This window comes from Musa acuminata, chromosome BXJ1-6 (assembly GCF_036884655.1).
Source record: "Musa acuminata AAA Group cultivar baxijiao chromosome BXJ1-6, Cavendish_Baxijiao_AAA, whole genome shotgun sequence".
NCBI lineage: Eukaryota > Viridiplantae > Streptophyta > Magnoliopsida > Zingiberales > Musaceae > Musa > Musa acuminata.
Window position 1 is genome coordinate 4,845,320 of NC_088332.1, and position 14,177 is coordinate 4,859,496.

Below are 14,177 nucleotides of genomic sequence, written 5' to 3' on the forward strand. Positions count from 1 at the left end.
CATTATAGATGAAACCATGATTTTAATGGTCTGCGCAAATTCTTGGAGGTCGATGCTTCCCAAGTTGAATGGTGTGCATGTTCTTCGACAACTTATTGGAAGCAATCCAATTCGGGTGGTGACGATCTTTCCTTGTTCTCAGATAAGGAAGAAAATATAGATTCACAACTCCAAAAAACCTTGACGACATGGTTCTTTATTTCATTGATCTTACAAAGAACTCATTTTAGTCCCTTAAACCAATTTGTTTCTATGTTTCTTTTTGAATAATTATTCGACTGCTCGTATTTTTTGACTATAAATATCAAAATTATATGCTTAATTTATCTTATATGCATATATATATACTTAATTAAAAAAATCTTATGCTTAATAAAATGATATTATCATTTTGTGTTGTAAGCGTAATATTTGTTTCGCACACGTTGTCTTCGTCCTCACAGGTTCTTTCGCACTCGTTGTCTTCATATGGGGAGAGAGAGAGAGAGAGAGACGTCTGGAAACTGAGGGAGGTCAAGATCTGGGCCGTCCAATTTGAATGAGCGACGGCTTCACGGAGACTGTTTCTGCTCGATCGAGGGAGAGAGAGTTAGCGGACTGCGCATGCATGCTGCGACGTACGTGAAATCTACAAGAGAACACACAAGAAACACTCGACTTCTCCCTGTTTGTTAGAAATCCTTAGAGATCTCAGGAAGAATATTAGGTAACCAACTCCAGCACTGAATCCATCTCCACCTACTTATATCCCACTTTGTCTTCCTCCTCTCGACTTGCACTCCTCTCTCCTTCTCCTACTACTTCATGGCCTCCGAGGCTCCCAGCGACGCCCCTCCTCCGCCTGCAGCTCCCAAGTCGCTCCCTGATCCACCACCCCCTGCTCCGCCTCCTCCCCTGCCGCCTCCTCCTCCTCCTCCTCCTCCTCCCTCGAGCAGCATGAAGAGAGCTCTCGGGCCCCTCGCCATCGTCGCCTACCTCCTCACCCTCCCGCTGCTCGCCTTCGGCATCTGGCTCGTCAGCACCCACGACTACGACTGCGAGGACCTCCTGCGTGCGCCCAACGTGCGCGTCGCCGTCGGCGTCGGCCTGCTGCTCAGCCTGCTCATCAGCAACTTCGTGGTGTACTATGGCGCCAAGGTGCTGATGCCCGGCCACATGGTGCTCTCGGTGGTGCTCGTCATGATGCTCACCGCGGGGCTGTCCCTCGTCGGCTTGTACGAGATGGAGGCCCGAGGCCTGCCCGAGACGCCGCTGTGGCTCCGCAACCGACTTCTCGACGTTGACACCTGGAACGACGTCAAGACCTGCCTCTACGACGACATGATCTGCCAAGACCTGACATATCGAACCATCCAAATGACTTCGAACGATTTCAACATGATGAAATTATCCACCATCGAGGTAATCTTTCAATCTCGTATATCTTGGATCGCACAATTATTCCAACTCATGTTCATCGGTTCTTGCTGGCTGAAAAGTCGGGATGCTGCAAGCCATCGGCTGTGTGCGGAATGGAGTACGTGAACGCCACCAACTGGAGAGTGGTGAGGAACCGCACGAGGGAGAGCACACCACTGACAAATCCAACCGCATCATTTGCCTCCTTCAATGACTGCCGTGCTTGGAACAATCAACCCAACGTGCTTTGCTACGACTGCCAATCATGCAAGGTTGCGTTCTTGAAGGTGATCACCTCCAGGTGGAGGAAAGTTGGTGCGTTTCTCATCGTCATGTCCATGCTATTTCTTGTCGTCCATGTCATGCGCTTCATCGTCTTGCTGTTGGAGAGGTACAAATCTTAGACGCTGTGATCGTAGTAGGTGTTGGAGGCTCTTTCGCTTGCTTCCCCACTTCCATGAAACTTGTGCTGGTTAGTCTTAGGTGTTGTCTCTTAGTTTGGTCCTCTAAGAAGTTGATCGAGCTGTAGCTACTGATATCTTCCTCAATAACGGATATAGTACTACTTCTCGTGTTGATTTAGATATTTTCCTTCGTCTTGCTTCAGAATGTGCAATAATCTCATCTATGGAGAACTACATGGAGAAACCTAATTCTGATATAAAAATGAGAAACCGAACACAAATGATTTTGCAATAAATATTATCTCGAAAATTATAAATATCAATAAAGATCTTAATAGTTCATTATAAGATGTTGGGCTCGAATTGCTCATATCAGTGATGCCCATCAGCCCACGGCATCACAGGGTTGCTATGAACACCATCCACCACTGTGTTTAGCCTCAATTTATCATGAATATTTCTGGTTCATATCATGTAATAGAATAGGAGAAGTAGACTTATTTGGGTGGTGCCAAAGCCTTTGAAAGTTGGTGCAAGCTTCCAAGTTGCTCTTGAATGCTTCCATATGAAGACCCCATTCCATCTCTTCTTTCTTATACCAGGTTTTGTGGAGCCTACGACTGTGAGAGGCTGAGTTGCTTGCTTCTCATCCATCGTTCGATCTTAACTCTGGTTTGGGAAAGAAAGCTACCTTGGAGAAGAGATGTATCTGTGAACTAGTGAAGATAAGGAAGGTTGGAAAGCTTGTATATCCATCACACACTGCTGTATTTTACACACCACCACCACCACCTGAAAAAACAATCTGATTAAGAGTGCAAGTTGCAGGAAGAACAGATCGAATCATGCTTGTCTGAATTCTCTCGATCACAGTCGCAATGACATCATAAATATATCAGAATCTCCTCCATATGCTTTGAAGGGAAAGAACACATCTTATCTTCTTCCCTTGCTGTCATGATAATTTAAGAACATGAATCAGTGTGTTTTATGACAGACCAAAGGTTAAAGATGGATTTATCATTTGTGATTTAGTTTAGGTTTCTGGACTAATCAGCCCATGGTTTCTCCAACCTTCCCTCAGCATATTCCACCTGCAACTTGTGAATAGATGGAAAGAGCATCATATATTATTGATCATGGAAGGCAATGCACACTGACAAAATCTAATTATGAATAGCTGACAAAGGTGCAAGCAAACAGATGCACACAATGGGGACAAAGCCCAAACATCAGGGTCAACAAATAGAGGTAGCTTTTAGTGCAAGCAGCATTCAGATAAGAACACAATGGTTCATGCTATAAACAAATGGAGGCTTCTCTTCAGTGCTTGCTGCCATGGTTGAATGAGAACCAGAGAGAAGGCTTCACTCTTTTCTTTGTTTTCTTGGGTGGTGGACATCCATGTAGATCCATCCAAATGGATCCAACTCTCTCACTTCACATGTTTTCAGATCAATATTATAATCATCATGATCAGAAGATGCAAATTTGGCTTGTGTACATTGAGTCAACCAGAGGACCACATGCCCATGTTTCCTTCCTTGTGTCTAGTGTCAAAGGATCTACGCATAGATAGTATAGGGAAAGTGATATTTTTGGAGTGTGTTTTGACCAATTAATTGCAAGATTATTGTATTCGATGTGATCTTTTAACACTCTCTTCTATGGAAAAAATAAAAACGAAGACAAGGAGAAGAACATAAAAGCTTAATCCACTCATTAGTAATCACCCAATAAAAAATTGTTTGATAACTAATAGAAAATTCTATTGCTAGTTTTCTTTTATTGCATAAAATGCTTAAACTAATCGAATCATATCTCAAAACAAGATTATGTCTGCAATGCGACAAAGCATACACCTAATAAGACAATGACAAATCCATTAGGTCAAAGGTAGTTGCTGTATATGATGATCTCGATCTATGAAGTAGGAGGGAGACATGTATATATTGATGCAATTAATATAGCCATCCTCCTTAAGAGACAATGTCAAGCTCTCCTTTCGTCACCTCGTCGATACAAGAATTTAATATCGTACCTCATTTTTATAACCCTAATGTTGTCTTACCAACGTAGATATCGAAAGATATATATCAAAAGCAAAATGTCACTGTAACCTTCAAATATAAAAATTTATATTAATATACCAATAAAAAAAAGGAAAAGAACAACTTATAATCTTACATGCCAACGTTCAGAACTTATAAAATGACAAATAAAATTTTTATTATTTAAATATTATTCATGTGAGCTAATAGAATTTTATATGGGATAGATTAGATGGCAATCAATATGAAAGGATTTTTTGAAAGTATATTTTTATTTAGAAAAGGATAGTTTGTAATTAAACCAAATTTAATGAGAAATAATTGAGGAATTGTTTAGTTATTATTGGCATGCAATATTAGGCGCAAAACATGGCAATTGTCAGCACGTGCGGAGCGTCTCCTTAGAACCAAATAATTGGGGGGGTGGGGCGGGGAAGTCGCCGCAGGACGCGCACGTATGAGACGCATCCTTTTACCTGCTGCAAAAGGCTGCAAAGATTCGGGTTCACGAGGGCGCAGAATCCGATCCTTTTCGGGGTGAGCTGTGATGCGACCCGCGCGAGAAGGTAAGACCTCGGAACCCTCACCCCTCTCTCCCTCTCCGTCCCAATCAAGGACGAAGAAGAAGAGCGAAGCCCCTCTCTCTCTCTCTCTCTCTCTCTCTCTCTCTCTCTTGTTTGCTTCTTTGAAGCCGCCCGTGTACTCCTCCTGCTGGCTTAGCTGTCTTCCATCGTCTCGTTTCTGCTCTCCATCGATCCCACCAACGCGACTCAGTGCGTGATGCCTTCTTTCTCCGTGCTGAGGAGGCTTCGCGCATCTCCGTGACGTGCAGACAAGGTGCTCGCTATATTGCCTCCCCCACAGATGCCAATGCCCGTACCTCATGGTCGGGCTCACTTACTTACTGGCAACGTGGCAGCTAACCAAAAAAAGAAGAATAAGAAAAAGAGCTGCTTTACATTCTGATTTAAATCAATTGAAAAATAGGCTCCGTAGACGAACCGATGGAATAACATAAGAGGCTTTTCATATTTATCCTTATTATATATATATATATATATATACACACGTTTGTCTCTTTAAAATTTAATATTATTATATAGTCAAATTACATCATTAACTCAACGTCATAAAATTGGTTCGCGTTGACCTTAGGATAATGTTCGAAATGAAAAGATAGTTAAGGATTCAAAGATTAGACAAATTTTTTTTTCGAAAAATGAAAAATATACGTATCTCATATTGGTAAATTTTTTTCTTATTTCATATCTTGTTTATTACAAAATATTGCGTTAAGGTTTATCCGCAAAATCTGAAGTTCATGTTAGACATCAAAAGTCTGTCAATAAATTGTCTAGTAAGTTTAAGATAAAAATATACCAATAAGATTATTTATATAATCATCAATTTAACAAGAAAATATACTTTATTAATGTCTAACAAACTCTTTCTCGTTTTGATAGTTGTGATGACGAATAAATAGATACTTATTATATTTCAAATTTTGATTGATCGAAAATAATAGTCATATCAATATCTTTATAAATAACCTTACTATATACATTATATATATATATATATATATATATATATATATATATATATATATATATATATTCTATATTTCTTACGAGAGAATGTCACATAATTTGTGGAGATGATGGCTACGTTGTCTTTAACGAGCAGCAGTGGACATCACCCGATTTCGGGACGCTAACGTCCTTTTCAGCATATATCTCATCAACATCATGCTCAGGATTTGAGCTCTAATCGTTCTCAATTCATATGATAAGATCAGCTACCGTCACTATAAACTTCGAACACCACCAAAATATACTCAGAAAGCCTTGAATAAGATCATTTAGTTTTATATTGGTTGAGGAGTATGGGTCATAAGTCCGGTCAGATCTCCCCTACCCTCAAAGGTACCTTTTAGAGCTCACATACTTTGAAAGGATAAAACCGTACAAGTACGTTCATCGTTCAAAACGAATAATTCCTCGTGAGCCTACGAGCTACACCAATGACCGACCGACTAAATGATCCCTTATTAGATTGGTACTAGAGGTAGGGCCCAAGATCTGCACCTCGGTCAAGCACACTCACTCCCGAGCCGTGATAAAACTAATTTATTAACTAAAAGAGGGAAAATATGAGAGGACACAAGGCAAGGAGTTTTTGCATCAAATTGATAATTACAGAACTAATATTACATAAATCAGTCTCTCCAAATATATTTTGGTTCTGAACTTATAAAATGAATGCTAAGCTTCTCACAAGCATTTTATGCTCGTAATAAATAAATAAACAATACTAATTTATTTGAATGAAATATATAGTTCCTCATTTGAATGAAATAGTTAACTTTTCATAATATATCTCTTGCCGGAAGCAAGACTTCCTCAGATCAGTGACTTTGCATCTCCCTACTGACTCTCAGTAACGCATGTACACTAATCCTTAGATTTGTGTGTCCTCTCTAATTGATCTCGATGGCACAGTTCGAAATCCTGACGATGGATCTAAATATAGCAAGATATATAAACTAAAATCCCTTCTCTAAATCTTATGACCTCTTTGAGCCTTCTCTGACGATAAATTTTGCCTAGAAATCTGATGATAGATATGCAATAATACGCGAGGAATATGATATTCTATTTTACAATACCATATAGACTCTTATACCATCTACCCTTACACAAAATATTATCGGGTATAATAAGTTTTTCAAATTAAACGAAACCCAGATAGATCTATCACTAAATATAAAGTACGTCTAGTGGTTAAAGGATTTTATCAATGATCAGTGTTTGACTTCATAGAAACTTTCAGTCTAGTTGTTAAACTGATGACAATTTTACTTATCTTGAGTTTTACTTTTACTAACATTGTCACGTATGATAATTGAGTGTTAATAATATTTTATTTTAAGAAGTTTTAATTAAAAAGATTTTTATGTAGTAGCCTTGATTTCATTCATTTTTAATATTGTAATTATGTCTATAAACTTTGAAAAGGTTTTTTATAGACTTTGTCATGCTTCCAAGAGTCTAGTATACTAAACTTTACTCTTTTTTTTTATGTTAATCAATTTTATTAACTCTAAATTTTACGATCATTTATTCCAATAATGATAAAAGAGATATAATATATACTTATCGATAATATAGATGTTATCATCATCTCATGCCATAATTCCCTAGAGATTAAGTAATTTATCAAGTAATTATGATAGGTTGATTCTCTAACGAAGAACTAGGTAAACAATTTTCTAGGTGTAGAGGCAGTAATCATATCTTATAATTGTTTTCTCTCTTAAAAGAAATACATTCAAGATCTATTATCAAAGATAAATATGTAAAATGTTAAAAAAATTATTACTCCACTCTTCTCTACTGGAATTTTATATTGATAACTCTATTATGAATCTCGCACGACGTCGATAAACACTTGATTCTCTATAGTGCTTACCTTTTACTTGATGAGATATTTTCTTTGTAATCAATAAATTATCATAATTCATGCATCGACCCTTCATCATTCATTAGCTTATGCTATAAAATATATTATCTGATATCTTAAAACGACTCTAAATCATAAACTTATTCTTTATAAATACACATCACGTTATTTGTATGCTTTTGTTGATATTTATTGGGCTAGCAATACTAATGATAGAGCATCTATTGTGACATATATTATCTTTTTGGAACAAACTTGATATGTTAGAATTTCAATAAGCAAAACACAAATCATAAGATTGACCACAAAAGTTGAGTACTAAGTTATCATCATTATTATTATAAAACTCAATTGGGTCATCAACTTAGTATATGAACCTAGCATCACCTCATAATCTACTCCAACATATATTATGATAATATCGATGAAACTTGTCTATTTCCCAACCCAATGTTTCACTCTCATATGAAACGTATTGTCATTGATTTATACTTTCTCAAAGATCAAACTATAAGATGTAAGCTATATGTATCTCAGCCCATATATTTGACCAATACCACATTCATACTCCTTCACAATACTCATTTTATAATTAGCATCCATGACAAAAGCTCAATTTTATGAGGTGTGATAGAGGATCATGAAAGCAAATTAATAATAAAAAATTTGACTAGCAATTTTGTATTCCTAATATGTCATGATTCTTAAGCATTCCATAATTTGAGGATCAATCACTATGATACATATGAGGGTACTCTCCCTCTTTAAACCTGTATAAATATACGGTTCCCCACATCAATAAAACAATAACTCTTTAGAACATATCTCTTTAGTCCTCTTTTGTTCAAAGTTTTTTTTGAGACAAATCGAGACTTGATATACCATGCTCAATCAACCAAAGTCACCATATCATCATGATTGAGAGATGAAAATGTTCCTCTTTCTAGTGGTATTCTCTCGCCAATATATAAACAACAAGAGCTTCTCATGTATGATTCAGGATAATTTCAATCCTTGCATAAAATCTCGAACAAACTTAATAACAAAGTGATTGTGCCAAGTATGCTCCCACCATTAATTTTATACCCGACGACTATGATGCAAGAGACTCATAAGAGAAATCATCTTAAAGGAACATCCATCCAAAGATTCCATTCTCAAAACGAGAAGACATTCAAAAGGTTTGCTCAATCAACTTGAACACGTGACATGAATCAAGATTTGATTCTGCGAGGATCTTCAAGAAGTTTGCTGGATCAACTCAACACCGATTTTAACACTAACATAATATATTTAAAATAAAATTTTAAACTCTTATTTGAGCTTGTAATTTTATTCTTATGAGATTTTGTTGTCATTTAAGCTCCCATCCACCGAAAGACGAAGTTGCATATACATTTGCCATCAAGTTTTACATAAGTAAACTCGTAATTTCTTAATAATGTTTGGTTAGTTATGATAAGGCATATTTTGGATCCAAGACACTCGATGTAACATGTCATGTCAGAATCCGTACCAAAACGTTGCTCGATACATCTTGTCTCGGGAATCCCGAGCCATGCTGACTAATCAGTCACGGTATATTTGTTCATCAACAAGCCACATCCAACGTTTTTGGTCATTGTGATTTACCTAAAATGCTACTTCTAATTCGATCACCTTCCACCAGTCTTATACTACCATAATAATTGATTATATTTGATGAATTGAATCCGCACAACCCAATGCGAGTGAATCCTCTGGTTCAAATTTAAGACCAATAATTAATACCCATCGATGGTTCCAAGCAATTCCCCAATAGACTCTCCTCTCCTATCAAAAGATTCGCTAACAAATATTTAAATCGTAAATTAACATAATTCATCCTTTAATAATCATATATTAACAGAAATTATCATTAGTGGACTCTATCAACATCGCAAAACCGCATGTGAACTAATTACCGTTGCTTTTCCCGGAAGTTGTACACGGCAACTTCCACATACGTTACCCTCACAAATACCGGGGCCCTTATTGTGGGACCCTTTTATCTTTCCATTGGTCGAACGAGTACTTCTTAGCGGTACAAGTAAAGAGTGACGAAAGCGTCGTTCTGTTTTGCTCTTTATCACGTGAGCCGGAGCTGACGCGGAAAAGGATCGTACTCGGCATCCAATTCCATTTCACCCGACGTTATACCTTCACGTTCAGTAGACCGATGTATGTTGCCACAGCGGGACCCAAAACATTTTGGAATCGTGGCGGAAAAGGAAATCGGGTAATCCGAAACTGGGTACGAAAGGCTAGTGTAGGTAACCGATTAGAATTAGGGGACGGGAGATCACAGCTGGCCCTAATTCCCGTAACACGCGGCTGCATTCCAAAATCACCCACACAAGGAAGAGAGCGCTTCCACCCGTCCGTCTTCCTCCGCTCTCCTATTTAAAGCCCGTGCGCTTCTTCCTCCACGCATCTGCTCGGCGCCGCTTCCTTTGGGATCCCCTGGTCTCTCCATCTCCACATACCTTCCCTGGTTTCCTGCAACAAGAATACTAGTCTTGCCTTTTAACGGATAATACAGAACAGATCGCTCGCCGCTGCCGCAGCCTCTTCTTGCCTTCAAATTGTACGTTTTCTTGCAATAGAAGAGACAACCTTTTTTTCCCTTTAGATCTTGTTCTTTAATCATGGAAACAAATATGACCGGCGTTGTTTCCTATGCTGCAACGCTTTCTTGCTGGTGTTTCTTTGAACGTGGTTTGGCACGGCTTGATTCTTTTGTTATTTGTATATGGATATCGAGAATTTTGTGGGATGGTTCCCCTCTTTTGGATTCTATTTTGCTTTATTTGTGTTTGAAACAGGTTCATTGGAGAGATTCTTCGTTCTCTGGATTGCCGTCCGCTGTTGTTTACCAGATTCTAATCTCGGAACGAGTTCTCGTTCGTTTCTATATATCTTTAATGTTATTTTTCTTATTTCGGGATTCTATTTTTCCTCTGGTTTATCTTCCGTTCGTTCGCCATTTTTTTTTTAATTTTATTTTGTTTGTATAATGTTTTGTTAGTTTATGCTCTGATTTCTTTCATCTTTTTTGGGCCGAAAAATCTCCTTTTCGAGCTTTATTTCCTGTCGCTCATAAGAAATTGTGGTTTTGTTTCTCTTGCTGCAGAAGGTGTGGATGAATTAATGGAGTCTAAAGGCGGGAAGAAGAAGTCTAGCAGTAGTAGTAGTTCATTACACTACGAAGCTCCCCTCGGCTACAGCATCGAAGACGTTCGACCGCACGGTGGAATCAAGAAGTTTCAGTCCGCTGCGTACTCCAACGTAAGAACAACAGCCAGAATGAAAAAAAGATTGAATCTTTTGCGTTGTTTCGGCTGTTTTCATGTCAATTCAAATGTTTTTTCGTTGTGTCTTTGTTACATTTTTCTGATTTGTTGCATCACTTTGATCTTTTGCAGTGCGTGAGGAAGCCATCCTGATAGCCCTTCATGCCCTCTTCCGTAGAGTAGGATTTCCGTGCATTCTGTGTTGTTTCTCTTGCGTTTACCAGTCTTTGGCTAGCTGCTTTCTGATAACCGAAACTCTCTCGTTCTCTCTTCTTGTCTCCCACTGCAATCAACCCTCACCGTTGTTCTTGCACTCACTCAATGGCATTCTTGATGGATGATTCCGCGGCCCCTCCCCTGGTTTCGCCAATTGGGTTCGAGGGGTACGAGAAACGACTAGAGATTACCTTCTCTGATGCTTGTGTCTTTTTGGATCCCCGTGGCCGGGGACTGCGTGCCCTCTCTCGGGCGCAGTTAGATTCCATTCTGGATCTGGCACTGTGCACCATCGTATCTCAGCTCTCGAACAAGGATTTCGATTCCTATGTCCTCTCTGAGTCGAGTCTTTTTGTGTACCCCTACAAGATCATTCTAAAGACGTGTGGGACAACAAAGCTCCTTCTTTCTATTCCTAGGATCCTTGAGCTTGCAGCAGAGTTATCTCTTTCTGTTCACTCTGCAAAGTACTCGCGCGGGACGTTCATTTTCCCGGGCGCTCAGCCATCTCCACACCGCAGCTTCTCGGAAGAAGTCTCTGTCCTGAATGGCTTCTTTGGCAGCCTCAAGTCTGGGGGTAATGCTTTTGTGATTGGTGATGCATCGATGCCGAGCCGGAAGTGGCACGTATACCATGCTACCGAGAAGCCCGAGGCGCCTATGATTACTCTGGAGATGTGCATGACCGGACTGGACCCTGAACGAGCATCAATCTTCTTCAAGAACTCGGTCGACGGCCACGTTTCTTCTGCCAAGGAGATGACAAAGCTCTCGGGAATCTCTGATATTATCCCGGAGATGGAGATATGCGACTTTGATTTCGAGCCCTGTGGGTACTCGATGAACGGGATGCACGGCCCAGCATTCTCTACTGTCCATGTGACACCGGAGGACGGCTTCAGCTACGCCAGCTACGAAGCCATGGGGTTCAACCCCGACTCCTTGTCGTATCATGACCTGATCGAAAGGGTCCTCAGTTGCTTCGGCCCATCTGAGTTCTCTGTCGCAACCACTGTTCTAGGAGGAGGCTCCACTTGGGCGAACAAGGTCGATATCTATGGCTACAGCTGTGACAACATGGTGGAGCAGGAGCTGCCAGGTGGTGGGCTGTTGGTGTACCAGACCTTTGCTGCGTCCTCTGTGACTCCAATGTCACCTAGGTCGATCCTGAATAACTGGCAAGGAAAAGACGACAATGGGTTCTCCTCGGAGGGTGAGGTGGTGATGGACGACTGAGGAGAAGATGAGAACGTGGGGATGATTACGAGAAATCTCGCTGATCTTTGGTCAGTTGACAATGGCTTTTAAAGCAAAGCAGCCTGCCAGGCTAGTAGTAATATTTGCTTGTGTTATATGCTTTTGTTTTAGCTCAGAATAAATGTTCTACGTGGCTTGCTGTGTCTGCCACAATGAGCAGTGCTATGCTATCTTGGTGTTGGAAATTCTGATAAAAAAGCTTTCGAACTTGGAATTCTGATGTGTGATGTTTACTTGTTTGTGTGCTGTGTGGCATTGAGTAGTCCCTTCTCTCGGCTTCGTGATATGGGGAGATGCTTGTGAATCCACGTTCAACGACAAGGGTGGCGTCCGTGGAACAGGCGATTAGGCAAGAGCCATGGATTCTGGATGTCGCCATTTGACGTTGGACTGATGTGCCACTCGCTCCATGCTTCCTTCGGCAACCTCATCCGCTGCTACAGTATGTTTTATCGAACACTGCTCCCTGGAGAAGTTGCCATCAAGCATTCCCCCACCCAATAAAAGTGACCAAAGAGAGCGTTGGGTTGACTCTCCTGAATGTGTTTAAGACTGTCTGTATACGTTTGCTTTTATTACATACATAATAGATGAGACAGACATGCGCATGGCTGAATTCTCACCGAAAGTGGCGATGACTTTGACATAAATGAGATGGAAATCCACAAGGGTGGAATCTTCTCTCTCTGCGTGTGTTCTACGGTCCTGAAATAAATGGCTGCGTTGCTGATATTGAAATGAAATGGATGTTGAAGATGGATGGATTCTTCTTGAATCCAATCTTTGCCTTCTTCCATACACCTAATTCTGATCCTGATGACTGGTAGGATTGCTGTGGTTGTAAGGATTTTGATGTGCTTTCCAACCCAATTATGACCGACCAATATCTTGTGATCATAGGCGTTTATTGTTGCTCTCCACAGCCAGTTGCTAATGTATTGCAGGTTGTAAAGATAAATTTGGTAGCCATACAATGAATTCATTGCTGAATATATATATATATATATATATATATATATATATATATATATATATATATGGTGTTATACCACGTGCACATCACGTGATTGTTGGGTACCAAAGGAAACCCTAGAACAGATGGATTCCCACCAACCTTCCGAACCAGGTGCGTTCGCGTCGCCACCCGCCCTCGCATCCAATCCCCGTCTCACAATAAACAAAAAAGAGGAGGAAAAGGAAAAGAAAACAAGCAGCCTCTTTCTTCTCTTCCACTCTCGCGCAGGTCCACGAGCTTATTTCTTCGCTCAGAAATGGAGCTAACGGCGCAGCAGCTGAGGGGTTTTGATGGCTCGGACGAGAGCAAGCCCATCTACGTCGCCATCCGCGGCGCCATCTACGATGTCTCCTCCGGCAAGGGCTTCTACGGTCCCGGCGGCCCCTACGCGGTCTTTGCCGGCCGCGAGGCCAGCCGTGCCCTCGCCAAGATGAGCAAGAGCGAGGAAGACGTCTGCGGCGACCTCGACGGCCTCTCTGACAAGGAGCTCGGTGTCCTCGCCGACTGGGAGAACAAGTTCCAAGCCAAGTACCCGGTCGTCGGCCGCCTCGCCTCTTAGATAACCAACCCAACCCTCCCCTTCCCTCTCTGTCGCTTGTCGTAAAAAATCTGAACTTTATGCCGTTTACAGGTTAGATCTGTTGGGTCCTCTGTGAATCCAACTAAATAAGTGTTGATTGTCTGAGGGTGTGGTTAGATGCTATGATTGCTTCTTGAATCCCTCAAGTTTATCTACGCGTGCACTAAAAATGGGAACTTTATGCTTATTGAACTGTGTTTGTTTGTGCGTGAAGTAGGTAAAATGCTTAATTATCTAGATGGTGTCATGCCACTTTAAAAACAAACCACTCTAATCCATAAATTCAACCAAGTTAAGTGAAGAATTTGTGAGGATTTACTAAGATTTGCCTCTTCAATCCCTCAGGTATATCACTGTATGCACTAGAAAATTAAAACACCTAATGATAATTGAGCTTGATTTGTGCGGCTATATGTGGCTGTCAGGTTCAGTGTAATCAAGTTAATGGGTGAAGAGTCATTGAACTTAGCTAGACCTTACCAT

General features: G+C 40.4%; 3 protein-coding genes across 3 annotated transcripts; all 3 read left to right on the forward strand.

Moving 5' to 3' along the window:
* Positions 1-804: 804 nt before the first annotated feature.
* LOC135675384 (tetraspanin-15-like) lies at positions 805-1,802 on the forward strand. The gene is made up of 2 exons (XM_065185537.1): positions 805-1,401; positions 1,479-1,802. Exons 1-2 carry the CDS (start codon positions 805-807, stop codon positions 1,800-1,802), a joined length of 921 nt encoding a protein of 306 aa, XP_065041609.1.
* Positions 1,803-9,719: 7,917 nt separating this feature from the next.
* LOC135675761 (S-adenosylmethionine decarboxylase proenzyme-like) lies at positions 9,720-12,316 on the forward strand. Its single transcript, XM_065186250.1, has 3 exons — positions 9,720-9,920; positions 10,467-10,621; positions 10,759-12,316. Exon 3 carries the CDS (start codon positions 10,948-10,950, stop codon positions 12,076-12,078), a length of 1,131 nt encoding a protein of 376 aa, XP_065042322.1. The 5' UTR covers positions 9,720-9,920; positions 10,467-10,621; positions 10,759-10,947; the 3' UTR covers positions 12,079-12,316.
* Positions 12,317-13,213: 897 nt separating this feature from the next.
* LOC103986908 (probable steroid-binding protein 3) lies at positions 13,214-13,881 on the forward strand. The gene has a single exon (XM_009405055.3). The coding sequence runs from the start codon at positions 13,371-13,373 to the stop codon at positions 13,671-13,673; it is 303 nt and encodes a 100-aa protein (XP_009403330.2). The 5' UTR covers positions 13,214-13,370; the 3' UTR covers positions 13,674-13,881.
* The last annotated feature ends 296 nt before the right edge of the window (positions 13,882-14,177 follow it).